Source organism: Kickxella alabastrina (genome assembly GCF_025024165.1).
Source record: "Kickxella alabastrina strain RSA 675 chromosome Unknown BX661scaffold_10, whole genome shotgun sequence".
NCBI lineage: Eukaryota > Fungi > Kickxellomycota > Kickxellomycetes > Kickxellales > Kickxellaceae > Kickxella > Kickxella alabastrina.
The window spans coordinates 103,289-129,441 of NW_026251481.1; the positions used below are offsets into that span (position 1 = coordinate 103,289).

Below are 26,153 nucleotides of genomic sequence, written 5' to 3' on the forward strand. Positions count from 1 at the left end.
TCATTAGCCATAGGAAGAAAAGAATCACAGGGCCTGGATATCACATGAGGTTTCTAGGATAGACATTGCAGCAAACTTTTCCAACACCGAATAGTACGTGGCAGGTGGCAATGGTATCGGCGCCGCCGCCGCTGCTGCTGCTGCTGCTGGTAGTGGTGGTGGTAAAGACTGCTGCTGATCCGCGCCCTTGGCGCCCTTCAAGGCAGCACTAGCACTAACAGAAGCAGTGACAGCCAGGGCCCAGGCTTGCGCACAGGCTTGTCCCAGGTCATCGGCATCCCCTCATTCGCCATCAGGGTCAAGTACACCTGCGGGCGCCTCCTCCCAGACTCCAAAACACGCAACAGCACGCTGACGCGGTCAAAAACACCAAATACAACAGTGCGACCGCCACGGGTATTCCCAGGCCAGGCCCAGGCCCAGGCCCAGGCCCAGGCGCCAAGACAACCGAAAGCCGGGTAGGCTCAGGGTTGAACTCCTTGCATCCGTCAATAAACACATCGGCATCCTCCACCCTGCCGGTCACAGGGACAGGGGCACTTTGATCTGCTCGCGGTCGCGCAACCGCACAGGGGCACGCAGGCCCAGGGACGGCACAAAAACGACAAGCCCGTTCTCGCGCACCTCCGAGACCACGCCGCGGACCACGGTTCCCTGGAGATGCGCTTTGATGTAGAGCGCCTGGAAGAGCTCCGTAGAGTCGCGCTGTGCCAGCTTGGACATGCGGTTGCGCTCGTTTAGAAGCAACGCCGTGCGAGCCGTCCACTCCCACTGCAGAGCTTCTGGCTCCGCCGCCTGGTCGAGTGCGGCCAGCAGCTGGCGGTGGACGACCACGTCGGCGTAGCGGCGGATCGGGCTGGTGAAGTGCGTGTAGTGGTCCAGCGCCAGCCCGTAATGGCGGAGCTCCGCGGCGCCATTGCAGTCCGCCGCCGCAAGGTACTCGGCCTCCTGCATGGCCATCGTCGCCATGGCACGGGCCAAGAGCGCCAGCGCCGGGTGCTCGTCGCGCGCGACAGCCAGCAGGGACTTGGCCAGCGCCGCGCTGCTCGAGCAGTCGACGGGGATGTTGCGCGCGCCGAGGGCGGCGCCGAGGCGCGCAAAGCGCTCGGGCGTCGGGCTGCGGTGGCGGCGGAGCAGCGCCGCGCGCGGGAAGGCATCGGCGATGCGGCACGCGACAGCCTCGTTGGCCATGACCATGGCCTCCTCGACCATGCGGTGCGTCTCCAGCGCGGGCTTCGGCGCGGCGCCAACGACCTGGCGCGTATCCGCGTCGAACTTGAAGCCAACCTCGCTGCCGGCCAGCTCCAGCGCGCCCTGCGCCATGCGCCGCGCCCTGCGCCGCCGCATGACGGCCGCCAGGTCTCCCAGCGCGCCTGCGATCGCCCGTGCCTGCCCGCCCAGGCGGCCGCCGGGCGGCCGTCCAGCAGATCCTGCGCCTGGCCGTAGCTCAGCGCGCCGGCCGAGCGGACGACAGTGCGGCCGAACCACGTGCGCACCACCTGCATGTCTGCGTCCAGCACCCAGACCACCGAGACGGCCAGGCGGTCGACACCCGCGTGCAGCGAGCAGACGTCCTCGCTGAGCACCTCGGGCAGCATGTTGAAGCGGCGGTCGGCCAGGTACACGGTGGTGCCGCGCGCGCGCGCCTCGGCGTCGGCGGCCGACCCGGCAGCGACAAAGTGCGAGACATCGGCGATGTGCACGGCACCTCCAGGTGGCCGCCGACGCGGCGCGCGGACATGGCGTCGTCGATGTCGCGGCAGCCGCTGGGGTCGACGCTGAACACCAGCCAGTCGCGCACGTCCCGGCGGCCGGCAACGTCCGCCTCGCTGGGCGCCCAGGCCACAGGCATTTCGCGCAGCACGGCGGCGGGGAACGCCAGCGTGCGCTGCGACGCGGCGATCTGGCGCTCGACCAGGATGGCGTCGACCTCGGAGTCCACCGAGCCAGTGGGCCCGAGCGTGCGCACGTAGTGGCCGACCGGGTGCGGCGCGTCGGCCGGCCACGCGTCCACGACCACCACAAAGTACACGCCGGCGAGCTGCGCCGCGTCCATGTAGTGCATGCGGATCTTGGGCACGCGCGAGTCCACGGGCACCGCCAGGTGCCGTGCGCCGCCGCCCTCGTCCGCCTGCAGCGTTGCGACAAACGGCCGCCAGCTGCGCTGCGCAATGCCGACGACCACGCCGCGCAGCCGGTCGGCGGCTGTGGTGGCGAATGCGCCCGCGCCGCCAAGGCCGCCCGCGTCGCCAAGGCCGTCCGCGTCGTCAAGGCCGTCCGAGTCGCTGCCCGAGTCGCTGCCCGAGCGCTGCCGGCGCTGCCCGAGCGCTGGGCCCAGCCGCCTCCCCGCACCTGAGCAGCCGCACGACCACTGTGTCGCCGGCGCACGCGCGGTTGAGCGCCGCGCGGCCAGCCACGGCGATGGGCTCGGCGCCGCGCCGCTCGACCACGCCCAAGGTGCCGCGGCGCGCCAGGCGCACCGTGCCCTTGACCAGCGCGCCCGCCCGCAGCCCCGCCTGGATGTCGGCGTCCGGCCAGTGGCGCGCGTAGTCAGTTGCCGCCGACTGCGCGCGGAGCCGGTGGCGTGCGTGCTCCAAGGGCGTCCGCGCCGACACGTCCATGTCGCTGTCCGCTGTGGCCGCATGCACGGCCGCAAAGTGCGCGCTGAGCTCCGGGTATTCGCTGGCGAGAAGCCCGCCCATCTCGGCGACCTCGGCCCCGCCGCAATCGATGCCCAAATAGCCGCCTTCCTAATGGGGATAGCGCCAAAAATAAAAGAAGAAAATAAAAATCAGGCGGGTAGATCAGCAAATCTGTTTTTTTTCTCACCCCTTTTCCCGTCCAGCCTGCCCTTTTTGATTGGCCCCATGGGCCTTTTCCAGCCAATTAAATTACCTCGAGAGTCACCACAATGGCGCGCTCACCCAGATGCGCGGCATACCAGCGGGCTGCAGCCACCACTGCGCGCCTATCCCTCCGGCCACACCCTCACCCTCTTGAGGCTCGACGCCGGTGGCAGCAAACACCTCGTTGGCAAAAACCACCGCATGCCTGCGCTCATCCATGGCGATGCGCCTGATGTTCTTCAAGCTGCGCGTCCTGCCTCTGCGGTCCAGCGCATCCAGCACAGTCTGGCAGAACACCATGTTTTTCAGCGCGTCCTGCTGCTCCCACAGCTCCATAAACCTGCTAAGCGCGCCCACGTCCGGCACCAGAATGGGCCCTCGGCTGAGCTGTGGGATGCCGCGTGATGAGAGGACTCGGTTCTGCGTGCACTGCGTGCAGTGTGTGCTGAGGCAGGGATGTCGCTGCGTAGGTATCTCTCGCTTACGCTCATGCTCATGCCGCCTTGCCGCTTGTTGCGCCGGTACGCGAATGTCTGTGTGCGCGTGCCCAGCATGGGTAATTTGATTTAGTTGTTTGGCTAATATAGTAATAGTAAATGCTAATATGTGCAAAATGACGACGACGCTGCCGCCTTTTTTGCCCCGTGTGTGCAGGCCTGATGGCTATGCCGCCCAATTTTTGAACGTTATGGTTTTTGCTCTCCCACTTTCTCGCTCTTTGTCTTTTGTGGCTCCGCTGGCTGTGTGAAAGACAGATAAATAAAAGAAAATCATCTACTTTTTAATAAAAAAACCACATGTTTATCAGGTTGTATTTGCGTCAAAGCGCTCCCCCCCCCCCCCCATTGTACAAAGCCTTGGAAATGACAGCTGTCGTCATAATTTTTTATTTTAAAAAAGCCTTGGCCACAAAAATAAAAAAAACCGGTTTTTTGGTCGACTCTACTGCTTAGTTTCCTTTTTGTATTTCGGAATTTGGCCGTGCATTCTTAGCCAACCAATAAATAATAATAAAAAATTGGGCTTATGCAGTCCAGGTTTAGGGCGTAAATATTTAGAAAATCCCACTGTCCACCCAATTGCAGAAATCTTTCTAGGCTATTTCTTGCTTTTTTGTTAACCTCCTCCACCCCCAAAAAATGGGTTTTTTTTTTCCAAGCCGCTCTCTTTCACTGTTGTCATACTTATTTTTGTGTAAGCACGTACTTGCACTGAATAGGGGGAAAAACATACGTGTTTGTGTAATTTTTGTAATCGATGAAAACTGATGCCAAAAAGATTGATTGAAATCATCGCTTTACCAAAAGAAAAGAAAAGAAAAGAAAAGAAAGAAAAAAAAGGAGATTGGGGAGAGAGATGGAGACAAAAAGAATGTAAATTTTTTTACTACTTAAAGTAACACCAACGCTCAAAACCCCCATCTCAACCGTTCTTACCTTTTCTTCTCTTCAATATCTTGTTTTCAATTTATTATTAAACCTTATCTACACTTTATAGAAAAATCATTTTTTTCTTTCTTTTCCTTTTTCAACCATGACCATTGATCCTCGCAATACTTCCCGCCTCGAATGGCTCGAGTCCCTGGACATCAATAGCGAGCCCAGCCACATCCGCAAGAGCTCAATCATCTGCACGCTGGGCCCGAAGACCCAGTCCGTCGAGATGATCACGGAGCTGCGCAAGGTTGGTATGAACGTCGCGCGGATGAACTTCTCTCACGGCTCGCACGAGTTCCACGGCAAGACCATTGCCAACGTGCGCCGCTCCGAGGAGGTATTCAAGGGCCGCCCGGTTGCCATCGCCCTGGACACCAAGGGCCCTGAGATCCGCACGGGTAACACCAAGGACGGCAAGGATATTCCATTCAAGGTTGGCCACGAGATGATCTTCTCCATGGATCCCAAGGATGCTAGCGAGGGATCGCTGGAGCGCCTGTACCTGGACTACCACAATTTGCCGCAGGTCGTTGCCCCCGGCCGCACCATCTACATGGACGACGGAATCATGGCCTTTGAGGTACTCGAGGTGCTGGAGAATGCCGTCAAGGTTGTCGCGCGCACCAACGGGTCCTTGTCCTCGCACAAGGGCGTGAACCTCCCTGGGTCTGAGGTCGACCTCCCGGCGCTTTCGGAAAAGGACAAGGCTGATTTGACTTTTGGCGTCGAGCAGGGCGTCGATATTATTTTTGCCTCGTTTATTCGTACCGCCAAGGACGTCACGGATATCCGCGCTCACCTGGGCGAGGCCGGCAAGCATATCAAGATTGTGGTCAAGATCGAGTCCACCCAGGGCGTTGAGAACTTTGACGAGATTCTGCGCGAAACCGACGGCGTCATGATTGCCCGTGGAGATCTTGGAATTGAGATCCCCGCTGCCAAGGTGTTTATTGCCCAGAAGATGATCACCGCCAAGTGCAATAGCGCTGGAAAGCCGGTTATCTGCGCCACGCAGATGCTCGAGTCCATGACTTACAACCCGCGGCCGACGCGCGCCGAAGTGTCGGATGTGTCCAATGCTATTTTGGACGGTGCCGATTGCGTTATGCTGTCTGGAGAGACCGCCAAGGGAGATTACCCGCTGCACGCCGTGCGCATGATGAGCGAGATCTCGCTTCTGGCCGAGTCCGCCATCGCCTACCCTCCGCTCTTCAACGAGATTCGCGCAGTGACTAAGCTTCCTGTTGGGATCACCGAGGCTACCTGCTCTTCAGCCGTCAATGCTGCGCTGGAGCAAGATGCCAAGGCGATTATCTGCATTACCACCACTGGTACCTCCGCCCGCCTGCTGTCCAAGTACCGCCCGTCTATTCCGATTCTCGTCGTTACTCGTGATTACCACACCGCGCGCCATGTGCATTTGTCCCGCGGCTGCTATCCTTTCCACTACCAGAAGCCCAAGCCTGGAAAGGCCGCTTCGGAGTCGGAGGCCCGTGACCAGTGGCAGAATGATGTCGATGAGCGTATTCAGTTCGCCATCGCTAATGCTTTGGATGCTGGTTTGCTCAAGAAGGACGATGTTGTTATTTCCATCCAGGGATGGCGTGGAGGTGTCGGAAACACAAACACCATCCGCATTTTGCGCGCGTAAGCATCAACATAAATATCCACTAAACCATTTCCACGTTTTGAGTAGTTTTTCCATTTTGTTTTTCCACCTTTTACACCTACACCATTTCTACCACCCACAAAACACACAATCTCACCACCACACCCCTTACCCTTTTCAACATTCATGTCAGCCCAACTCGATGTACTGGAGTTGTGTATATATCTGTATCTAAGATAAAATGACCTCCCCTCCCCCTATATCCCCCAACAAAATTAAAATTCATTGTCAATTATATTTTTCATTGCTATTGACTAACTGCCTCCCTGTATATATATTCTTTTTATATTTTTAGCGATGTTCAATCGGAAGCCCTATGGATGAACAGCAATACGAACAGTCGCACAGGATCTCCTATTGGAACTCCGGAACTGCGCCCCGCAGCTATGCTTGCCCGCGCCACTAAACATAATCTTAGCCCAGATACACTGAGACTCACAGAGTCCAGTTTTAAGAAAAGATGAATAGGAAGGGTGGGGGTTTTTTTTGCATTTTTGCATTTTTCTTATTCTTATTCTTTTTCTATTTAATTTATTAAGTATTGATTCCACACATTTCGTAAATAAAAAACATGGCCGTTAAAAGTATGCGAGTCAAAAAAATAACCAATTAGCAGTTAAAGAGTACTTAGTTATATTTGTACATACGATTTAAAAATGCAATATACTTGTATAGTTGGCCACAAAATACAGATTACTGTTATTTTTTGACTCAATATCCGAATGCACTCACCATTAAGACTCATCGCAAAAAAATTGCTAGTAAACATTCTACATCAATAAAAAGAAAATAGTCAATATAGGTATTACGCATCACGTGTATAAATGTATACTTTACTTTGGCATTTGTCGCTTTAACCATTATTTATAAATATTAAAATCGAATTTTATTGCATGTAAAAGTCAGGCACCAAAAAAAAGTAGGCCATCCACACATTCATCTTGTACATATCCCATACACACCAATATACCATTTTTATTAAATACATATTATATTCATGTCATTAAAGCATTCCAACAACGTCACTGTGTCCCAGTTACAGACAAGTTTTGCCGAGATCCAAGCCGAGCTGAAAAAAGTACTCGACGGGATCCACAACGGGCGCATCCTTGAGAGTTTCGATATTCTGAGTAAATTGACAGACGCCGTTGTGGTTAGTTGCGAGGCCCTGGGATTGGCCTCAGAGCTGCCTGTGGTGGAGGCCTTTCGGAGGGACAATTTTTGGCAAGGGCTAAACAAGTGCTGGCTGTTGGCTTTGCAGAATGTGCACAAGGCGAGGTCAGAGGAGGACAGATTGAGGGAGGAACATATTGTGCATTTGATGAACTCGGTTGTTCGGTGGGCTGATGCTTTGGATCGGTTTGGACTGGTCGATTACGAGATGGGGTTCTGGGAAGCCGATATCATGGACTCACTAGATGGTATTCTGAAAAATTTAAGAGCTCAGGCACTGCAAAACATGTCCGACTGAGCATTTCTATTTATTTGACAGTTTTTTAATGCAACATTATTTCATACTTTTTTGTTCAGTTGCGTAGTGCCAGCGACAGGAGTACTCCCAGCATTAGCACAAGCACAACAATGATAACCTGCAGATTTGCCATGGCAAACTGCACAACGGCATCAGTCGCCGAGGGCCACTTGTCGGGAATCACAATGACCTGGCACGTCTCGTCCGCCGACCCGCTGATCAAGCACTTCTCCTCAGCATCAAACGCGAGTACAGTGATGGCAAAGCCGTGGGCATTGGGAATACGCATCAGTACGCGCAACGTATGCGCATCGCAAATGCAGATCTGCAAGGACGCCGTGGCGAACGCCAACAGACGCCCGCTCTTGCTCAGCGCAAACGTCGTGATCGCAGAGTTGCACACTGGACGTGTGACCAGCCGTTCCCACTTGTTAGTATCCCACATGGCGATATACGCCTGCTTGCGCGACCGCGTGTTCAGCACCGTGTACAGAATATCCTTGAGCTCAATCCGGGTCTGCAAAGCTGTGAATTCCTTTGAGCCCTTGCTACGCCCAAACTTTGCAAACCGGAACATTGCGCCTGTTCCCTTTGCCGTGTGCGGATTGTCGATCGTCTGCACCACGGATCCGTCCTTTGCTGAAAGCACCTTGAGCTCCTTGTCCGTAGTCACGGCAAGCCATTTCCCCGAAAGGTTAAAGTCCACGTCGTTTATTTCGTCCGACGCCTCGATAAAGGGAAACGCAGGAACAAGCTGGGGATACTGGATGACAGACAATGTGCCGTTGGTCGATCCGCCCGCCAGGAGCTTTCCTGATGGATCAAACGCAGAGCAACGTTGGTAATCGTAGTCGCTGGTGCTGCACACGGACTGCGTCGCTTTGCCGGCCTTGATGCTTTTCTTCTTCAGCTCGAACAAGCGACAGTTATTGTTTTCTCCCTTCTCTATCTGCGCTTTACTCGCGTTTATGCTGGCTGCCAGCACTTTTTCCTTTGGGTGCAGCGCCAAGCTCGTCGGCGCATCCTCGGAGCTGCTGAGCACCAGTTCGCTCACAGACTTTAGCCCGGTCTTTTCGATAGTGTAGACAGCCTAGTGAATAATTATTTGAATAACATTTTTCCTTTAGTTAGTTGTGGAATTGCCTCTTGGTATTGCTTCTCTTAACCGCGAGAAAAGGCAGGTATTGAGTTGTAAAGGGACTCCCCTCCTGATGGCACCGACCGCTTACCAGTTTGTTTTTAACCCCCGAACGCCCCGCACCGCCGCCTCCGCCGAGGACAACCTCGTTATTCTGAGTTATTCCAATACAGCCAATGGGAAAGCCGACCTCGCTGGTAAACTGTTCCAATTTGCTGGGCATCCTCGTGTAGTGAAATTAAAAATATGTATATAAATGTGTGTATGTGCAAAAGGAGAACAGGGGGAAGAAGAGAGGAGAAAAGAAGCAAGTGCGTTCTATTTTTGTGAAAGTGGAGAAATAAAGAGGGAGAAAGAAAATTTAATGGCGCAAGCTGGAAGCTTCCCCTTTTTTCTACTGCAGCTCGGACAAAAAGACCTTGAGCTTTTCGACAGCCAAGAAACGGTGCGAGCACGTGTTTTTGATCTCGCTGGGCAGCTCGGCATAAGTTTTGTCAAAGCCGTTGGGCATAAAGACCGGATCCCAGCCAAAGGAATCCGGGCCGCGGGGCTCGACAATCGTACCGTGGTTGACACCCTCAAGCAAAACAGGCTCATGGCCGGGTCCCTCGCAGTACGCGATGGTGCAGACAGCAAAGCCAGACTTGTCCTCAAATCCAGCCAGCATCTTGTACAGCCCCTCGGGCTTGAGCTCCTTCAGGAACCACTTGATGTACGGGCCCGGCAGCCCCTTCATCGCGTTAAACCCCAGACCGACGTCCTCGGTGATAACCGGCCCGTCGATAATGGCAGCAGCCTGCCTGCACTTGGCAAGCGCCACCTCCTGTGTGGTGCCCTGGATCTCCTCTAGATCAACGGAGCGGTTGTCTAGGTCGACGATGCCGCTGAGCAGCTTCTGCATCTCACGCAGCTTGTTCTTGTTGCCTGTGACAAAAGTGAGTTTGCGAAGCGACATTGGGGCGGAATAGAATGCGAATTCAGCAAAAGGATGAAAAAATAAAAGAGAAAGCTAAAACATTACAAAGAAAAATGCATTTGAGAACCGCTGCACCAGCCCTAAAGGCCCTGAGCCGGCTTGCATGCTGCTCGAGCCTGTTTTCTGGCCACATGTAATTTTCCCTAAACAGTCCGTTCGGCCAAAAAATAAGTTAACATATTCTGCTTCTTTACCTTTTCCGTCTGCTCTTTCTTGCACCCTCCTTTTTTGTACCACATCCATTTTTAACTTTGTGCATCACTTGACACTCAAATTCAAATGCCTCAGCCCAAGTTCATACCTGCCGACGAGCTCGCCGAGCTCATCCGCAGCCCACAAAAGGTAGCTGGGACCGACTACTTGATCGTTGACGTCCGGGACTTGGACTACGTTGGAGGCCATATCACGGGCGCAATTAACGTCCCGGCGCATCTCATTCGTGGCCAGGCACCAGTTCTGGCCGACCAGTACAAGCATGTGCCCAGAATAGTGTTCCACTGCGCACTGTCGCAGGTGCGTGGCCCAAAGTCGGCGCGTATATACAGTGAGTGCGTAGAGGATAGGCTTGAGTCTGCCGAAGTGGGCGACCAGCTGTTCGAACAGGAAATCAATATTCTTCGCGGTGGATTCGATTCGTGGCTTGTGCGCTTTAAGGATACTGAACCGGAGCTTATTGAGGCCTATGACGCGACGGTTCCAAGAGACACAGTTTAAAGCCATTGTAGAGGCGCTCACGATAGAAAATAGATCCATTGAGCGAGATATAGAACAAGTATAAAACATGTATAAAACAAAAACCAATGTTGATTAATGAGGCTGATTGTCTGCTGCGCTGCCTTGCCCACCACGGGGTCTATTTCAGAACCCGGCTACATGCCCCTATAAAGAAAGTTATTCAAGGGGCAGCGTGGTTGGGATTTCTCCATATCTGGGTCTAATTGCCCAATGGTGGAAGTGGTCACCAGGGTGTTAGTAAAATTAAAGCCGAGCACTCGATCTGCCAGCTAGAGCGTCAGATAGCTAGTGTGCATATCTACCATTCTCGTTGCTGTCGTCCGCAGCCACTTTGACAGGCCGTCATCTTCGTCTTGTCACGGATTTGGTAGTTGGGGGTGTTTGTTGAGATTGGAGTCTCATCAACAATCGGCGTTTCTCAGGCGTCAAGGATCCCCTTATTTCCTGTTCGATCCGAAGACCGCACTGTTCCTTGCACCAGTCGTGCTGTTTGTTTATGATCTCGTTTACAAACACCGTTGCTTGTTTTTGCGCACTCCCCTTGGAGTTTATTGACCACCATTGTATACCTGTCCTCCGTCAGCTTCTTCTAGCCTCGCCTCATATCTAGATACACGTTTCTTTCTTCTGCGATTATTTCCTTTATCAGAACAGGTGTTGCCTCGATTTTTTTGCTCTAGCTTAGGTTTGCTGCGCAAATTTCAAATTGCCACAAATTCTGCAGCCCTAATTTTCTTTCTCCGCAGCAATCCCATTTCGGACCTCGCTATATAACCGAAGTAAAAAATACAACTAAACATTATTTTTCTTTTTATTTCCAACATTTTCTACATGAGTATTTATTTTTCTCTGCTGCCTTTTCCTCTTTATTTCTCGTTACTTTAATCTTTCCATGAACAAGCTTGTAGTTTTTGTCCCCGAATACGTCAATCTTGACGACATTGACAAGTGCCTGTGTGACCGTCTCACAGAGTTTATCCAAGTGGACTCGAAGACCTTTGAGGCCGAAACCGAGTTGCGTGAGCGCAATAGGTTTATTGTTCTTGAGCAAAACTGTTTCCTTGTTTACGAGCAGGAAGCGGATGGACCCGTGGCCTTTCACTACCAGTCGCGAAACCAGGTTATGTCGCATATGCGATACAGCAAAATATCGACCATACACTATAATGGCATGTCGAATCTTCGACAGAAAGACGGTCTATGGGTTGGAAACGAGCTTCCTGTGCTTTACTTTGTGTTTAAGAGCGACGCAGATTGCCTGAAGCTGAACAATAGTGCCGAGGATAACACTATTGTCGAGTACTATGAGACAGAGGATGAGGAGGAATTTTCCAAGTTTGCTAATATTGCCAAGTCAAAGTGGGCATGCGTTCCTCACTTTTTTGTTGTTAACCGCGGGAACGTTTACCATGTCGTTGATACCAATGACACCAGCATCAACTATTATTTTAGCCATTCGCTGAAATACAAGATTATTAGTGATCTGGCCACGGGAGCTGCCACCATTCAGACATTCATCGACGAGGAAAAACATCTGCATGAGCGCAGGCCTAAAACACAGCGTCTTCCCAACTTTCAGCTGCGCGATTATTTGGGAAACCCGGTGTCTGAAACGAGGCATTTAGCTTGGAGATAATCAATGAATGTAGGGAAAACGAAGTAGGCAGCGACTTCGATGCAGACAATGGTTCCGACGAAGAAGATGGTATGGACTTTTTGAGTTATTTCGATTACCATTCGGATGAAACTCCCCATATTTTTGGCTGCAACAGTTATCCTTACAAATTTGGATTCAAGGTTGTCGACAGAATAACTTATTTGACCTACGAATCCAAGTACCTGTGTGCCAGCGGCGACGATGGCTACAAGATAGAGGTCGTTCCTGCAATTCCGCCCAAGAACCTGCGCATCCAAGTGCATTATGCTGAAGACGGTAGCATTATGCTCACCATGTGGGGAGGCAATGTATATGCCAATTGTGACTGGATCAAGTGTGCATATGGCGGAATTGGATTCGACTCAAGCGAGTATATTTTGCGCTGGGGCTCACCGATGAAACTGCGCCTGAGAAAGATTCAAAAGTAGTTTTATTTAAAATAAATATATATGCCAAATTTTGCACACATACACAAAACATTTGCTTTCAAAAAGTGGTCTTAACTGTGTTCAAAAATGTAATGCCTTTGCTATAAAAATTGCATTGTCACACACCCCCAAATTACCAACGCCAGCCCCGTGGTTCAAATATACCACCTGGAAATGCCATCAAAAGCTACTCGCGCAGGTTTTCCTGGAAGAGCCGTCGCGTTGGAGCTGTCGGCTTATCCCCCATTGCCTCCCAGGTGGTGCCACACGATCGTGCAGCTGCAGTCGTAGTATTGCTTTCTCCAAACACTCGCGTCTGCAACAGTGGGATGTGCGCACCCTTCCAGTGGTGGAAGAATGCTTCTGGAAAGTCGCAGAGTTTTCCAGTTACATGGCGCATTACAGTTCCTATTAGGGCGGCCAGCAATGATGGTTGGGATCCAAGGATCAGGATACCTTGGAGCATAAATTTAAGGCAGGAATGACTATGGCGCACACTAGATACTGCACCATTGTGTCCATTGTTCGTCGCCGTTTGCATTGTAGAGGCGCGCACTTGATAAAATGATGCGATCCCACAACATTTAAATTAATAGTTACCCTTTTAATTAAAAAAAGCAATTTTTGGCTCAACGTTTTCTATATTTGCACCAGGCATAAAACTTCTCTCCCCTTTTCATATATAATTAACAATACCAACAATGTCCAGCCAAGCCGCAGTAGCCATTACCCCCGGACGCCGTCTGGGTCTCACACAGGAGTACGAGGCGGGCACAGGAACATACGTGCGGAATGGCATAATCTACTCGTCGATCTTGGGGTCAAAAGGAATCAAAGAGGCAGAGGGCTCCGGCAACCCCACTGTGTTTGTCGAGCGCAGCAACGCAAAATTTGCCATTCCCAACATTGGCAGCGAAGTTCTCGCTCGCGTCGTCAGAATCAACCCGCGCGCAGCCTCCGTGGCCATAATGATGGTTGGATCAACACCCTGCCAGGAAGATTTCCAGGGCGTCGTGCGTGTGCAGGACATCCGTGCGACCGAAAAGGATCTGGTACAGATGATCAACTCCTTTCGTCCTGGAGATATTATCCGGGCCGAGGTCATTTCACTTGGGGATCAGCGGTCATACTATCTGGCCACGACCAAGAATGAGCATGGCGTTGTCTTTGCACAGAGCGCCGCTGGAAACACCATGGTGCCGACATCGTGGGAGGAGATGCAGGACCCCAAGACTGGGGATGTCGAGAAGCGCAAATGCGCCAAGGCTTTTTAAAATTAGAGTTTGTGTGCGAGAATAAAAACGATTGGAAGTATGAGCGTGTGGAAAAAAACTGACGGTTTATTTGCGGGTTCGCGATCTGATCCAAAATACAACAATAACTGAATATCAGATCAACAAGCTAAGTGTGAAAAATTACACTTTGATTTTGCAAAAGGCTATTGTTTTCGGCTGCGGTTGGTTCTGTTTGTCTTTTTTCATCATCATTATTCTTTCTTTTCATTATTTTTTACCCCGAAATGCACAGCTTTGACAGCATTCCCGAGGATATCATCAGAGCGATCCTAGCTTATGCCATCAGACCAGCGACAGCCAGGACAGCTTCCTCATGGACTTCGGCACACCCGTTGACTTTGGTCTGTCGTCGCTGGCGCGCATTGGCCCTCGCTATGCTTTGCAAAACCGCATTCATACGCTGCGAGGTTGGCTTTAAAAAAGGCAAATGCGTGTTCCAACGGAACGAAGTGTGGCGGACAAACGTTAACTGCATCAGCGCACTCGGCCATGGCCACCTAGTCAAAGAGCTGGTTATCGGGATTGACACATACGTCAACCTTCTCATGGTTCTGCAACAGGTTATTGGTCTTTTAAATCTGCACTCTGTCCCCGAATGGCCTCAGCTAACGACCATTTCTATCGACGTTGATTTTATCGAGAGGAACCTGGACGACAACTTTATAAACGAGCCGGTTACTGCTCTGTCGGATATCGCTCTCATGGCCGAGGGCTTTTTCCAGTCTTTACCGTTCATCAGTAGCATAAAGACAATGACCAGGGATTCGGGTTTGGGCACCTTTTCAAACAACCTGATTGATGTGTATGGCGAGAAACTGCGGCGCATTTGTTGTGACGCGCCACTGGCACTGACCATGCCTCAGTTTTCCAGCCAGCTCACACACTTGGAGATTACAGTTGATATCCCCGAGACACATGCACTTCCGCTAGTATGCACGGGCAGCCTACTAGACCTGCATTTGCTGGACGTGCCCATCACGTTCAATTGGGAACACTTTGAGAACGGCAATGCGTTGACCGATACCATCAGCTTTGATAGACTCGTCAGTTTGCAAATTGATTTCCGGCCCTGTGTTTCGTACACTGCCGATGATGTCTATAACGCACAGGCCCAGAGCAGCACTTTCAAGACCAAACTGCACTTCCCCAGTCTTCGACAATTGCGCATCAGCGACTGCTTGCCTTACAGCGGGATTTTGCGCGAGGCAGTGTTTCCCTCGTGCTTGGAGAGCGTGCACATTTCGGGTGAGCCTGTGTGCGTTCAGCTATTTACGGGGTACATCCCCAGCGCTATCAATGAGTTCCGGGCCATGCTATACCACTATTCTGAAAACTCTTTTGAAGAAGTTTACCAGCTGACTAACCATTTGTTTGGTGAGGAGTGCGTTGCGACAAGAAGTGTTCTCGAGCTGGATATCTGTACTGCCCTGCTTGATGTCAATCAAATTAGCTGGGTTAACATCACCGACCTCCTCCTACACAATATGCACTTTTCTGCCCTTGTTGAGCTGGTTGTCAGGCTACCCGCCCTCATATGCATCAATGCATATGGTCTGGAGTTTGAGCAGGATACTGTGATTGCCGCTGAGTCCGAAATGCAGTCCCCCAACCATGTAGCGCCATTTAACACTAGGCTTCGCGAAATGAGCCTTGTTCACTATCCACCGCGAGGAACAAGCGATCCAGGTTTCATCATGCTTGCTTGCTACTTGGCCGTGAGAGTCACATCGCTGGAGGTGCTTGCGTTGAGTGAAGAGTACCTTTCCAAATGCAGAGTTCTTTTCAGAACGCTCGGCATCACATACCCTCACATACAGAATGTCTTGATTCGAGACACCGTCCAGAACATCTGGTGACAAGTCCGCCCGTTTCGACGTAAATAAATAAATTAATTGATCGTTGAGAATTGCTCACAAAGATGCAAGTTTGATGTTTTGACAGTACGTTGATTTGATTTCTCTCATGCAGAGTGTAATATTTTGTAATTGAAAAACGTACCAGCTGTAGTAGAAATATGGTGATTTTGCATGGACAGTAACAAAAATATGTACAAAAAAGGACGCCTCCTTGGTTTTGCGCTTGGACGCGGGCTTGACCTTGGACTTGGGACTTGGTATACCGTGGCGTGGAAGGAGGCAGGTGCATAAAGCGAGTAGGGCGTATGCCATGCTCAATCAAATGTCTGAAAACAATGCAGGAATTAAGCACTGGCTTTGCGCCCGGCTGCTACTGCTGCTGCTGCTGCTGCTGAGTCTCTATCAAATAATTGCACTTAATTTCGTACCTCTAGCAAAAGGCGTTAACGCACAGTCAACGCAATACATTTTGACAAAATGTAAAAGTACGTACACACAATCTCCAAGGTTACCCCCGCAGGTTGGGGATTTGTTACAGTATTAACTACTTCCTGCCATCCGGTCGCCCCCCTTTTCGTCTTGGTATTTCAATTTTTTTGGACTGGGTGTCAACTGCAGCAATTCACGTTCTTATTTGCCTTTCCTTTTTTTATTTTTTCGTCAACGCATCGTTTTAAATTATATACTTATACAAACACCATTACTTGTCCATTTATTTATTTCACATTCTTCACATTAACGCTTCATTTGCAATTAGCAATGTCCCAGCAGTCAGAATTTATATTCGCGCTTTCGACGACCGTCTTTCTCGCATATGTAGTGTTGGTCGGCACACACAGCAAGCACTCAGCCATGCCACTACAAAAACACTGTCGGAAGCTATGTTCACAAGCATCAAAGATCTTCCGCAAGTTTCTTGTCCACATACTGCAGCAAGGGCCGATACCCAAGCACGTGGCGTTTATCATGGACGGGAACCGACGGTTTGCGCGCAAGAGCCACCAGGTGACAACAAGCGGCCATGTGGCTGGATTCCACAAACTAGCCAATGTTCTCGAGTGGTGCAATGATCTGGGAATCAAGCATGTTAGCGTGTTTGCGTTTGCCATTAATAACTTTAATCGCTCAGAGGAAGAGGTGTCGGCGCTTATGCATTTGGCCAAGGATAAGCTGAAGGAGTTGGCAGATAATAGTGAGTTGGTGCGGTACCATGGTGCGAGGATCCGCATTGTGGGCAACAAGGCGCTGCTGCCATCTGAAGTCAGGCAAGTGATGGATTATGCCGAGAAGACGACCCAGGACAACAAGGGCATGACCCTGAATGTTTGTTTCCCGTACTCGTCGACGGACGAAATGACGTCGGCGATTCGCGCATTGATAGCTGATGCGGAGAGCGGTAAGCTGCAGGAATCCGAGATCAGCGAAGGCGCTCTGGAAAGCAGGCTGCAGATTCCCGGACCGGACCTCGACATCCTTGTGCGCACGTCTGGGCAGATCAGATTCAGCAACTTTATGTTGTGGCAGTCGTCCAAAATGGCATACATCCAGTTTATCGACGTGTATTGGCCAGAGTTCTCGCTATTTCATATGCTCAGCATAATGATCTCGTGGCAGTGTGCGTACCTGGGCATAGAGAAGAAGAAGCAGACCGTGGCGGAATGTGCAAGGCCATGTATGTTGTCTGCGTCAGTATCAGACGACGAAACCTGTTGCAGCGAGCGAGAAGCTGCATAAGCGTGGTGGTAAATGCCGCAGCTCCATGTTTTAATTTAAAGTTTAACTAAATATGGGCGTATTGTTGAAAATAGATCCATATAGATACACATTATCAAAAAAGTATTGAAAATTTCACTTTGCTTTTACGCGCTTAATTACACATTTTCTAAAATTTTAATTTAATAAAAAAATGCATTGTGATGTTGTTGATGAGAGCGAAATAGAAATAGAAAAAAGTACACGAAAAAATTATGAAATGCCTATTGGTTGCCTCCCAGAGTTACATGGATGTGATAGCTGCGCCCGATTTATGCGCACCAGTGAGCACCGAGATGTGAGCGGTAGTGTTCGACAAGCATGCGTAATTGTGCGCCGGCAGTGTTGCCGAAAAGGTGCTATTTAATTTTGTCAGTCTCTCAGCTGTGCAGCTCGAGCTAGCAGCCGCACCAGTGGACTCGTTAAAAGTTTTGCACATGTTGTAGGGCGGAGAATACAAGTGCAGCGACACCGCCTTCTGTGTGCTCGATGGGTTGCCAATACGGTGCAAGCCAATGTTATCGTGCATGTACGCAACGCTGTTGGTTTTCAGCGGTGCCGTGCGCTTCAGTCGCAGATTTTCAGTATCGCTGGTATCGCAGCCGCCAGCCTGCGCGGGCCAGGCAAAGAGGTCTTCGTTGAGCTCTCCGGCCAACAGTTTCATCATGCAGTGGCTGCCAGCGTGGTCGTGGATGGGGCTGCTCTGGCCTTCTCCCCAGACGAGGATGAGCAGATTGTACTTGCCGTTGCCATCGTCGACCAGGTTGCGCGTGTACCGGGTACCTTCGTGGTACACGGCATGCTGGGCCCAGTCTTGGCTGTGTGAAGTGTAGGAGTGCATCAGCTGCTTGACTTTGCGCACGGTGGACAGGTCTTTGCCCAGGCCGTTGTCGCCCATGGTGGTGTTGAGGGACGATATGAGGTCTTGCATGGTCTTGACTGAAAGTTTATCAGCGGTATTAGTGCTAGCAGCGGATGAAGAAGGAAATGGAGACGAAGAAGCCATGGTAGTACTTGTCCAAAAAAATATGTTTGTTAGAGGGAGTGGATGAAAATGTTTACTTGCAAAATAGAAGGAAAAAATTGAGAATATTGCAAATATAATTACTAGAGAGAAAGTATGTGTGTTGAAAAATAAAAAGGGGCCAGCTGAGTGCCGTATTTATATTCCTTTCGGTCCGTTTTCGCTACAAGCAAAAAAGCACAAGTAAAAAATGACGATTATTTTGGCGCTTATAACTCGGAATATAAAAATTAGAGTGTGCACACACATAAAAAAGAAAACCGCAGATGTGTTGTATGGAGGAGGGCTTGAATCCAAACAAAGGCTCATTTGCAAATACAACCTCGCTGCAAAAAACGAACATCTTTCATATACAAATAATACGGCCTTCAGCCGAGTTGAAAAAAGTATCTTATTTGTATCGTATTAGCATAACGCCCGCAAATATTCGCCGCGTTCTCACACTCACATTTGGTCGAGACATAAGAAGCGACAACAGAAAATATGTACGTATTTGCACTTTTTTGGTCGGATACAACATGCACATGCTGTCATTGGTCGGTGACAACCAATTGGAACAAGAGGAGCGACAGCAAGAGAATGTCTGCCCATTGTTTTACAGGGGAAGCGTGTGTGCGTTTGTCACGAAAGGGGTGAAATCGAGCTATTCAGGGGCTCCTTTTTTAAACTTTACGGTCAAGTGATTTTTGGGGAGGCTTGGCCTTGTAAAAAGATTTGCGAATTCCGTACAACCGTGGGATTGTCCTTTGTTTTGCTTCATTCCATTCGACTGTTCGACGTTTTGCTTACAATCGATTTGTATTTAAAAAAAGTAAAATGGCGGTTGGCAAATGACAGCGCCGATTTAATTAGGAACTTTTGTGTGTCATTTGGAAAGTGGGCGAGGTGGCGGCGGACACATTTTCAGGGGGAAATGCGCAGAAAGGGGGGATTTGCTGCAAAAAAAGAAAGGGGGAAGAAAGCGCTTTGAACCTCCTATTATGTTCTTTGTCTTGATTTGGTTTGGAAATGAGAATATATGAGGATTGATGGTGGTAGGATAGCGAGAATACATGACGTAGAGCACTTGATTGAGTACTCGATTAGGAACTGATATCCGCCTTTGTTACTGATGCTTCTTCCTCTGTCGATGCTGCTCTTTCCCCTCCAAGCAACAAAATCAACAATTCAACAGTGTTGTGCGGCTTTCCACACATGGTTCGAAAACAACCGTTTTCAAACGTTAAATATCGCTGCGCATATGATTAAAAATATGCTACGAGAAAAACAAAAAATTAAGTTCAAAATTACGGATCAAGTTACCAAAACAACTGCTGGAGCTCACTGCTGAGGAGTCACAGACGCGGGCTTTTCAGTCTCGCTGGTAAAGACAAAGTCCTCGGGAATAAATTCAACATTGGCCCTAACTCTTCCCTTCTCGCAAATAAACGTATCGTTGGTGACGACGCGAATAGTGCCCGCGCCCAAGTGGCGCACCTGGGAGTAGAGGTCGTTGCAAAGCCCGTTGGAATCGACGGGGACCCACAGGCTCACAATGGGCTTTGCGCGCAGGGCTGGGTTCGCAAACGCCTCGGCCAGCGCGTTGTCATTGGCATCGGCGTACAGGCGGGTTTCGGGCGTATCGTAGCGGCTGCGCCTCACAGCCGAAGCACTCGAGAATCCTTCGGCGGCCACGCGACGCTGCCGGAGTTCGGTCTTTGACGAGTACGAGTGAATGCTCTGCGAGGTGTCTGGCGCGCCGCTGTCCAGATACATCTGGCTGTCGGGGCTCGTGGGCATAGCATCGGGGTTGTTCGGCACAAGAGGGACGATTGAATCGGTGGCAAAGATATTGGTGTTGGCGCTGGTGGGCCTGTCGGCAGCGCTGACGGCCACGTCGCCAGAGACGGAGTAGTGGTGGGCTGTGGGCATTGGCATACTGCTGTAGGGCTTGTCTGTGTGCTCGCCAGCAATCTCCTCCTCGGCCACGTCGTCGCTGCTCGAGGGGGTAGTGTCGGGATTCGGGCTCCCCGCGCTACTGCTGGAGTGCAGAATGCTGGGCATCTTGGTCAGCACGTAGTCAATCAGCTTCTTGGGAACCAGCGACCCGTACAGCGCATAGATGCGGCTGCGGCCCTTACTGTCAGACTCTATGGCCGAGTTGCCGTCCGATGCGTCCGATGCGCTCTCGAACATGTCGCGGTCGCCGCCAATGTCCGGGAACCTGTCAGAGGCGCTGGGATTCTCCTCGATTTCGGCGGCGCCGCGGACAGGCAAAAAGTTGCTAATGGGCATGTACGCATCTTTGATGTACAAGTGCGTGCCGACGGTGCACAGAATAATAAGCCCACAGAACACGATGCGGATAATGGCGTTGGCACTGCTGTTTACCCTGGCTACCATCATCAGCAGCAAATAGACCTCCGAGATGTACACGCCAGTCATCATTTGCGAAACTGACTTGGGGTACGACAGGCCTCCAGTGACCCAGTTTGTGTCGTTATAAACATACAAAAACTGATACCGGTACACCAAGTAGAACAAGCCAAAGTACACGGCGACAAAGATGTTGACCAGCGGCGCGATAAACGAGTACGACAAGCCCATCAAGAATATCAGCGAGTGAGTCGGGATGCTTGTGGCCCAGTCAAACTCTGCTGGTGCCTCAGCTTCGGCAATTGCGCGGGGTGTCTTGGCAAAGAGCATGGGCATGATGTAGCGCATGGCCAGCGGCGCGACCTGGATAATCTCGTTGGCAGCTCCGGTGAACGCCAGCAGCAGCACGTATGTGAGAATTGGGTTCGACGCCTTTGGTACTTGGGTCGAGATGAGCTCGGGAATCTTGCTCGGATCGCCGAAAGCATCTTTGCCAATGGAAATAATCGCTGTGGAAAAGATCGTGACAAAGTAAATGTTCCACACTTGGAAGAAGTAGAACCGGTTGAGCAGGCGCAGGTTGACTTCGCTGACCCGCGGGGTGCCCTCCATACGCAGCAAGAAGCGCAGGAAGATCGGGAGCAAAATCATGAGAACGACGAGGGCAAGCGAGGGCACAATACCAGTGAAAATGCCAAATAAACCGCTTGTGGGCATCTTCACCTTGAAAATCTTCTCCAGATTTTTAATGCTGACCAGACCCGTCACAGCAAAGGTGAGGAAGGTCCACGCAATCACCAGACCGACTGTAAATGCAGACGAAATGTATCCGCGAATCCGGCGGTTGTACGGGTTCATGTTGAGGTTGCTCCAGATGACATCGTCAGGGTTGACGTCCAGCGAGACTGCGTTCATCGAGAATGGCTTGTAGTCGAGCACGGTCTGCGCTGACATGTGGGCGGCAATCTGCTTGCGAAACAGGACGAATGCCGATGACTGTGGCTTGAACTTTGACGCATCGTTACCACTCTCAGCGATTTGCTCATTGAGCTTTGCAATCTCAGTCGACAGGAACTCGACAGCGTCGAGCTTGGGGCCCTTGAAAGGAACCTTGCTTTCGCGCATCATCGGGCGCTTGGGCTCCACGTACGCAGATCCCTTCTTGATGGCCTTCTTGTGTGCCTTCTCGCAGTTGACTGCGTAGCTGGTCATCAGGCTCTCGAGCTTGACCGCGTACTTGTCGCGCTTCTCGACGATATCCGCCAGCTCTGAGCAGTCTCTGTTGACAATGATCTGGCGCACGCCTCCTGGGAATATGTTAAACATGGAATGAAGCTTGTCCTCACGCTCGATCAGGGTGTCTGGCAGTGACGAGACCATGACCGTCGATGCACCGACCTTGGACGAGTGGGCGTGGTTGGTCAGCCACCACAGGCGCAGACGGGTGTACACCTTGAGCTCGGTGAAGATGATTCGCATTACCCACACGACAAAAACCATGAAGAAAATAATGTGCACCCATACCTTGTTGCTATCCTGTGGCAAGTTACTCATGTTAAGAACGTTGATTCCCTCTTCACCTTCGCCGCCAGTGATGTGGACGGGCATAATGGCTACGACCGAAAGCAGGGCGAGCACGGTAAAAATGATAAACATTGAGCGCATGTAGCGCAAAAACATGTATGTATCCAGACCCACCCGCGCAATAATCACGTCGTCCGGAATGCTGAGCACCTTTTGGATCCACGCCAGCGGCGATGCGCCGATTTTAGTCGAGCGCTTGCTACATAAAATCAAAAGGATGTTGCAAAATAGGTGTGTATTCCATGCATGATGCATTAGCGAGGTGTTCGGTCAATATATCTATGCAATTCCTGTTTATATCGCAAATGCCCATTTTTTTCTGTTAAGCTGCACGAGGTTGCATTCGTCCTGTTTAACAATCGAGATTGTTTTCGAGGCTGTGTAACAGTGCACACTCACGCCTCCCTATTCCGAAAATCCTTTTTTGTCCAAATTCCAGTCGCAGAAAAGAAAAAGACAATATTTACCTTTTGGCGACGGCATAAGTCCTGGGCGCATACACGCGCTTGAAGCGAGGTCTCAGAATGCAGAACGCAATAAAAATGGCTACTGCAACGACAACGTTAAAGATTAAAGACGAAACGAAGGTGCTGGTATCGTTGTTTTCTCCATTCGAATCACCATTGGCGTCCGTGCTGTCTGCCATGTTTACAAATAAAAAACAGCAAAGAAAATGAGTAAATAGGTTTAAAAATAATATAAAAACGAGCGCTCAAATAACGTAAAAATAAAAATAACAGCAATTGTATCGAGAAAATAAAAAGGGGCGGAAGAGAAGGAGGAAGGAGGGAGCTGGTAGTATCAAAGGAACAAAGCGATACTGCTGCTACTTTTGCTAAACAAAGAGAAAACAATAGAAAACAAGAACCAACAAAAATGCTCTTCCTTTTATATCGACTAACATTGAGGTGAAAAGGGAAAGAGAAAATCTCGACAAACAACAAACCAAGAAACAAAACAGGTTGCTCAACATTTCTGTCGATTGCTAAGATTTTGTTTATTTGTCCGCGAATTATTCCTGCAAGTGACCACAGCCCAATTGGCAGAAATAAAATTACCACGCCTGACCTCTTATATTCATCGAGTCCCCAACATATAATGATGTACAACTGACGAAGAGAAAAAAGATATTGCTTTAAAGAATTTTAAGAATTAATCCGTTCCAAATTTTACCTTGGCGGAAACTGCATCGATATGCGGCGTTTCCCAATACATGCACCTTTTCGTCATAATATACTTTAATGATTGATCAATTGTGAATCCAATATGCTAATTTACCAAAGATACTCGAATAGTAAAGCAAAGCATAAAAATCAACTTTTAGTTGGCGGCAGCATGGGTCTTGCGGGCGTTGACGGCGACAGTGACCAGGTTTATCAGCGACTCCTTGACCTCGGGCCATCCGCGGGTCTTCAGACCACAGTCGGGGTTGGCCCACAGGTTCTCTGCGGGGATGTACTTTTGCAGCGCGGCGAAGCGGGCGGCCATCTCCTCGACCGAGGGCACACGCGGCGAGTGGATGTCGTACAAACCGGGGCCAATCTCGGCCGCGTAGCCGTGGACCTCCAGAGCGCCGAGAAGCTTGAGATCAGACTTGGAGTTCTCGATGGTAATAACATCGGCGTCCAGGCTCTTGATGGCGGTGAAAATCTCGTTAAAGTCGCTGTAGCAGAAGTGTGTGTGGATCTGGGTCTCGTTGCGCACGCCCGTGGTGGCCAGGCGGAAGACATCAACGGACCACTTGAGGTAAGCATCGTAGTCGGTCTTGCGCAGGGGAAGTCCCTCGCGGATTGCAGGCTCGTCCACCTGAATGACCTTGATGCCGGCGGCCTCGAGATCAACAACCTCGTCGCGGATGGCCAGCGCGATCTGTCCAGCAGTCTGCGAGCGCGGCTGATCGTCGCGCACAAAAGACCACTGCAGGATGGTGACGGGGCCTGTGAGCATGCCCTTGACAGGCTTGTTCGGGCTGCACGACTGCGCAAAGCGAGCGACATCGACGGTCATGGGCTTCGGGCGAGAGACATCACCAAAGATGACTGGCGGCTTGACACAGCGCGAGCCGTACGACTGGACCCAGCCCTTCTTGGTGAACACAAAGCCCTCAAGGTTCTCGCCAAAGAACTCAACCATGTCAGTGCGCTCGAACTCGCCGTGCACAAGCACGTCAAGGCCGGCCTCATCTTGCCACTCGATGCACTTACGGGTCTCAATGTCCAAGAACTCCTCGTACTCAGCCTTGGTCAACGAACCCTTGCGGAACTGCGCGCGCGCCTTGCGCACCTCGGCGGTCTGGGGGAAAGAGCCGATGGTAGTGGTTGGGAAGAGAGGAAGGTTAAGTGCTACGCGCTGCACCTGCTGGCGCTCGGTGAACGGAGCCTGGCGGCTGTAGAAGGTCTCGTCGAGTGCGGCAAGGCGCTTCTGGACTTCCGGGCGCGTGATGCGCTCAGACTGCTGGCGGCTGAGAACCTTGGCAGTGTTACTCTGCAGCTGGCGCTCGACGGAGCTGCGATCAGCGGCGGCAGCGGCCAGGATGGCAACCTCCTCGATTTTCTCCTCGGCAAACGACAGCCAGCCGAGAGTCTCCTCGTCAAGGTGGCCGGCCTCGGGCTTGAGAGAGTGTGGCGAGTGCAAGAGCGAGCACGAGCTGTTGACCCAGACGGCAGCGCCCGAAGCGCGAGCGCTAATGACCTTGTTCAGAACGGCCAGCTGCTGCTCCAGGTTGGCCTTCCAGATGTTGCGACCATTGATCAGACCGATGGATACAACCTTGTCTGCCGGAATGGCAGCCAGGGCAGCATCAAGATCTGAGGCGCCGCGGACGAGATCGAGGTGGATTCCATGCACGGGAAGAGCGGCGGCCAGCCTCAGGTTGTCGCCAAGGCGGTCAAAGTAGCTGGTCAGAAGGTACTTGAGCCCGTCGACCTTGGCAAACTCGGTGTACGCCTGGCTGAAGGCCACCGTGTACACAGCAGCGTCGAGATCAAGAGAGAGGATGGGCTCGTCAACCTGCACCCACTCAGCGCCGGCGGCAGCAAGCTGCTGGAGAAGCTCAATGTAAACGGGAATGAGCGCGGACAGGTGGTCCAGCGGCTTGGATGTGGATCCCTTGGTGGCCTTGCTCAGAGCCAGGAGGGTGACAGGGCCGAGAATAACAGGGCGAGCAGTGTATCCAAGAGCCGTGGCCTCCTTGAACTCATTGACCACCTTGGTCGAGTTGAGTGTGAACTGCTGGTTGTCGGCAATCTCGGGCACCATGAAGTGGTAGTTGGTGTCAAACCACTTCTTCATCTCGAGCGACCGAACGTCGACGTTCTTGTTTTGCAAGCCGCGGCCCATGGCAAAGTACGCCTGGATGCCGCTGTCCTTGTTCAGCTCCTGGTAGCGCTCGGGGATAATGCCGACAGCGTAGGCAGCGTCAAGGACGTGGTCATAGTAGGAGAAGTCACCGACAGGCACCTCAGTCAGACCGTATGAGGTCTGCAGCGCCCAGTGCTCGGCACGGAGGTTCTTGCTGCCTTCGGCCAGCTCGGCCTCAGAGACCTTGCCGGACCAGAAGCCCTCGACGAGCTTCTTCAGCTGGCGGTCAGAGCCCATGCGGGGGAATCCGAGGATGGTAGACTTGATGACAGACATTTTTGGTTGAAAGTTTGATGGAGTGGGCGACGAAGTGTAAATGTAGCTCGCTTGGTGTTATAAGTTTAAAATCGTGCGTTTCTCTTTGTGGGTTGAAATTTCAAGAGAGGAGCTGTAGACAATAAGAGGACGAAAATGTTGCTTGAAATTATTTGGACTGGAATTTGGTGTGATATGAAAATTTTTGAATAAATGTGGGCGGGCGGGCCCAGTTCGCTTTATATACATGGCGAAAAGCAGTTAAAATGCAACATTTGAGCGCATGTAGTGCTTTTAACGCGGCAATTTCCTTCAC

At 51.3% G+C, this 26,153-nt stretch overlaps 14 protein-coding genes across 14 annotated transcripts; 7 read left to right on the forward strand and 7 right to left on the reverse strand.

The window, feature by feature from the left end:
* Positions 1-24: 24 nt before the first annotated feature.
* Positions 25-3,400, reverse strand: BX661DRAFT_198107 (uncharacterized protein; the record flags this gene model as incomplete). Its single annotated transcript, XM_051538196.1, has 10 exons — positions 25-208; positions 232-329; positions 389-508; positions 541-1,446; positions 1,473-1,646; positions 1,709-2,297; positions 2,353-2,711; positions 2,896-2,948; positions 2,993-3,228; positions 3,261-3,400. 10 exons carry the CDS (start codon positions 3,398-3,400, stop codon positions 25-27), a joined length of 2,859 nt encoding a protein of 952 aa, XP_051391826.1.
* An 824-nt stretch (positions 3,401-4,224) lies between these two features.
* BX661DRAFT_181853 (pyruvate kinase) lies at positions 4,225-6,531 on the forward strand. The gene is made up of 2 exons (XM_051535819.1): positions 4,225-5,929; positions 6,247-6,531. The coding sequence occupies exons 1-2, from the start codon at positions 4,380-4,382 to the stop codon at positions 6,413-6,415; spliced, it is 1,719 nt and encodes a 572-aa protein (XP_051391827.1). The 5' UTR covers positions 4,225-4,379; the 3' UTR covers positions 6,416-6,531.
* A 417-nt stretch (positions 6,532-6,948) lies between these two features.
* On the forward strand, positions 6,949-7,422 carry BX661DRAFT_198109 (uncharacterized protein; the record flags this gene model as incomplete). Its single annotated transcript, XM_051538197.1, has 1 exon — positions 6,949-7,422. One exon carries the CDS (start codon positions 6,949-6,951, stop codon positions 7,420-7,422), a length of 474 nt encoding a protein of 157 aa, XP_051391828.1.
* A 94-nt stretch (positions 7,423-7,516) lies between these two features.
* BX661DRAFT_134924 (WD40-repeat-containing domain protein) lies at positions 7,517-8,762 on the reverse strand (the record flags this gene model as incomplete). Its single annotated transcript, XM_051532646.1, has 2 exons — positions 7,517-8,512; positions 8,652-8,762. Coding segments are annotated over 2 exons (1,107 nt in total), but the record flags the coding sequence as incomplete, so codon positions are not given.
* A 132-nt stretch (positions 8,763-8,894) lies between these two features.
* BX661DRAFT_181857 (inosine triphosphate pyrophosphatase-like protein) lies at positions 8,895-9,570 on the reverse strand. The gene has a single exon (XM_051535820.1). It carries the CDS (start codon positions 9,513-9,515, stop codon positions 8,955-8,957), a length of 561 nt encoding a protein of 186 aa, XP_051391830.1. The 5' UTR covers positions 9,516-9,570; the 3' UTR covers positions 8,895-8,954.
* A 160-nt stretch (positions 9,571-9,730) lies between these two features.
* BX661DRAFT_181858 (Rhodanese-like domain-containing protein) lies at positions 9,731-10,333 on the forward strand. The gene has a single exon (XM_051535821.1). The coding sequence runs from the start codon at positions 9,816-9,818 to the stop codon at positions 10,248-10,250; it is 435 nt and encodes a 144-aa protein (XP_051391831.1). The 5' UTR covers positions 9,731-9,815; the 3' UTR covers positions 10,251-10,333.
* Positions 10,334-11,101: 768 nt separating this feature from the next.
* BX661DRAFT_181859 (uncharacterized protein) lies at positions 11,102-12,391 on the forward strand. Its single transcript, XM_051535822.1, is given in 2 exon segments — positions 11,102-11,874; positions 11,889-12,391. 2 exon segments carry the CDS (start codon positions 11,164-11,166, stop codon positions 12,354-12,356), a joined length of 1,179 nt encoding a protein of 392 aa, XP_051391832.1. The 5' UTR covers positions 11,102-11,163; the 3' UTR covers positions 12,357-12,391.
* A 152-nt stretch (positions 12,392-12,543) lies between these two features.
* BX661DRAFT_198113 (uncharacterized protein) lies at positions 12,544-12,897 on the reverse strand (the record flags this gene model as incomplete). Its single annotated transcript, XM_051538198.1, has 1 exon — positions 12,544-12,897. One exon carries the CDS (start codon positions 12,895-12,897, stop codon positions 12,544-12,546), a length of 354 nt encoding a protein of 117 aa, XP_051391833.1.
* A 117-nt stretch (positions 12,898-13,014) lies between these two features.
* On the forward strand, positions 13,015-13,805 carry BX661DRAFT_181861 (uncharacterized protein). The gene has a single exon (XM_051535823.1). It carries the CDS (start codon positions 13,058-13,060, stop codon positions 13,628-13,630), a length of 573 nt encoding a protein of 190 aa, XP_051391834.1. The 5' UTR covers positions 13,015-13,057; the 3' UTR covers positions 13,631-13,805.
* Position 13,806: 1 nt separating this feature from the next.
* Positions 13,807-15,582, forward strand: BX661DRAFT_181862 (uncharacterized protein). Its single transcript, XM_051535824.1, has one exon. It carries the CDS (start codon positions 13,876-13,878, stop codon positions 15,505-15,507), a length of 1,632 nt encoding a protein of 543 aa, XP_051391835.1. The 5' UTR covers positions 13,807-13,875; the 3' UTR covers positions 15,508-15,582.
* A 528-nt stretch (positions 15,583-16,110) lies between these two features.
* Positions 16,111-17,386, forward strand: BX661DRAFT_181863 (putative undecaprenyl diphosphate synthase-domain-containing protein). Its single transcript, XM_051535825.1, has one exon. The coding sequence runs from the start codon at positions 16,267-16,269 to the stop codon at positions 17,239-17,241; it is 975 nt and encodes a 324-aa protein (XP_051391836.1). The 5' UTR covers positions 16,111-16,266; the 3' UTR covers positions 17,242-17,386.
* On the reverse strand, positions 17,385-18,670 carry BX661DRAFT_181864 (RmlC-like cupin domain-containing protein). Its single transcript, XM_051535826.1, has one exon. The coding sequence runs from the start codon at positions 18,263-18,265 to the stop codon at positions 17,504-17,506; it is 762 nt and encodes a 253-aa protein (XP_051391837.1). The 5' UTR covers positions 18,266-18,670; the 3' UTR covers positions 17,385-17,503.
* Positions 18,671-19,503: 833 nt separating this feature from the next.
* Positions 19,504-22,730, reverse strand: BX661DRAFT_181866 (uncharacterized protein). The gene has a single exon (XM_051535827.1). It carries the CDS (start codon positions 22,475-22,477, stop codon positions 19,604-19,606), a length of 2,874 nt encoding a protein of 957 aa, XP_051391838.1. The 5' UTR covers positions 22,478-22,730; the 3' UTR covers positions 19,504-19,603.
* Positions 22,731-23,493: 763 nt separating this feature from the next.
* On the reverse strand, positions 23,494-26,081 carry BX661DRAFT_181868 (5-methyltetrahydropteroyltriglutamate--homocysteine methyltransferase). The gene has a single exon (XM_051535828.1). The coding sequence runs from the start codon at positions 25,856-25,858 to the stop codon at positions 23,543-23,545; it is 2,316 nt and encodes a 771-aa protein (XP_051391839.1). The 5' UTR covers positions 25,859-26,081; the 3' UTR covers positions 23,494-23,542.
* Between the last annotated feature and the right edge of the window lie 72 nt (positions 26,082-26,153).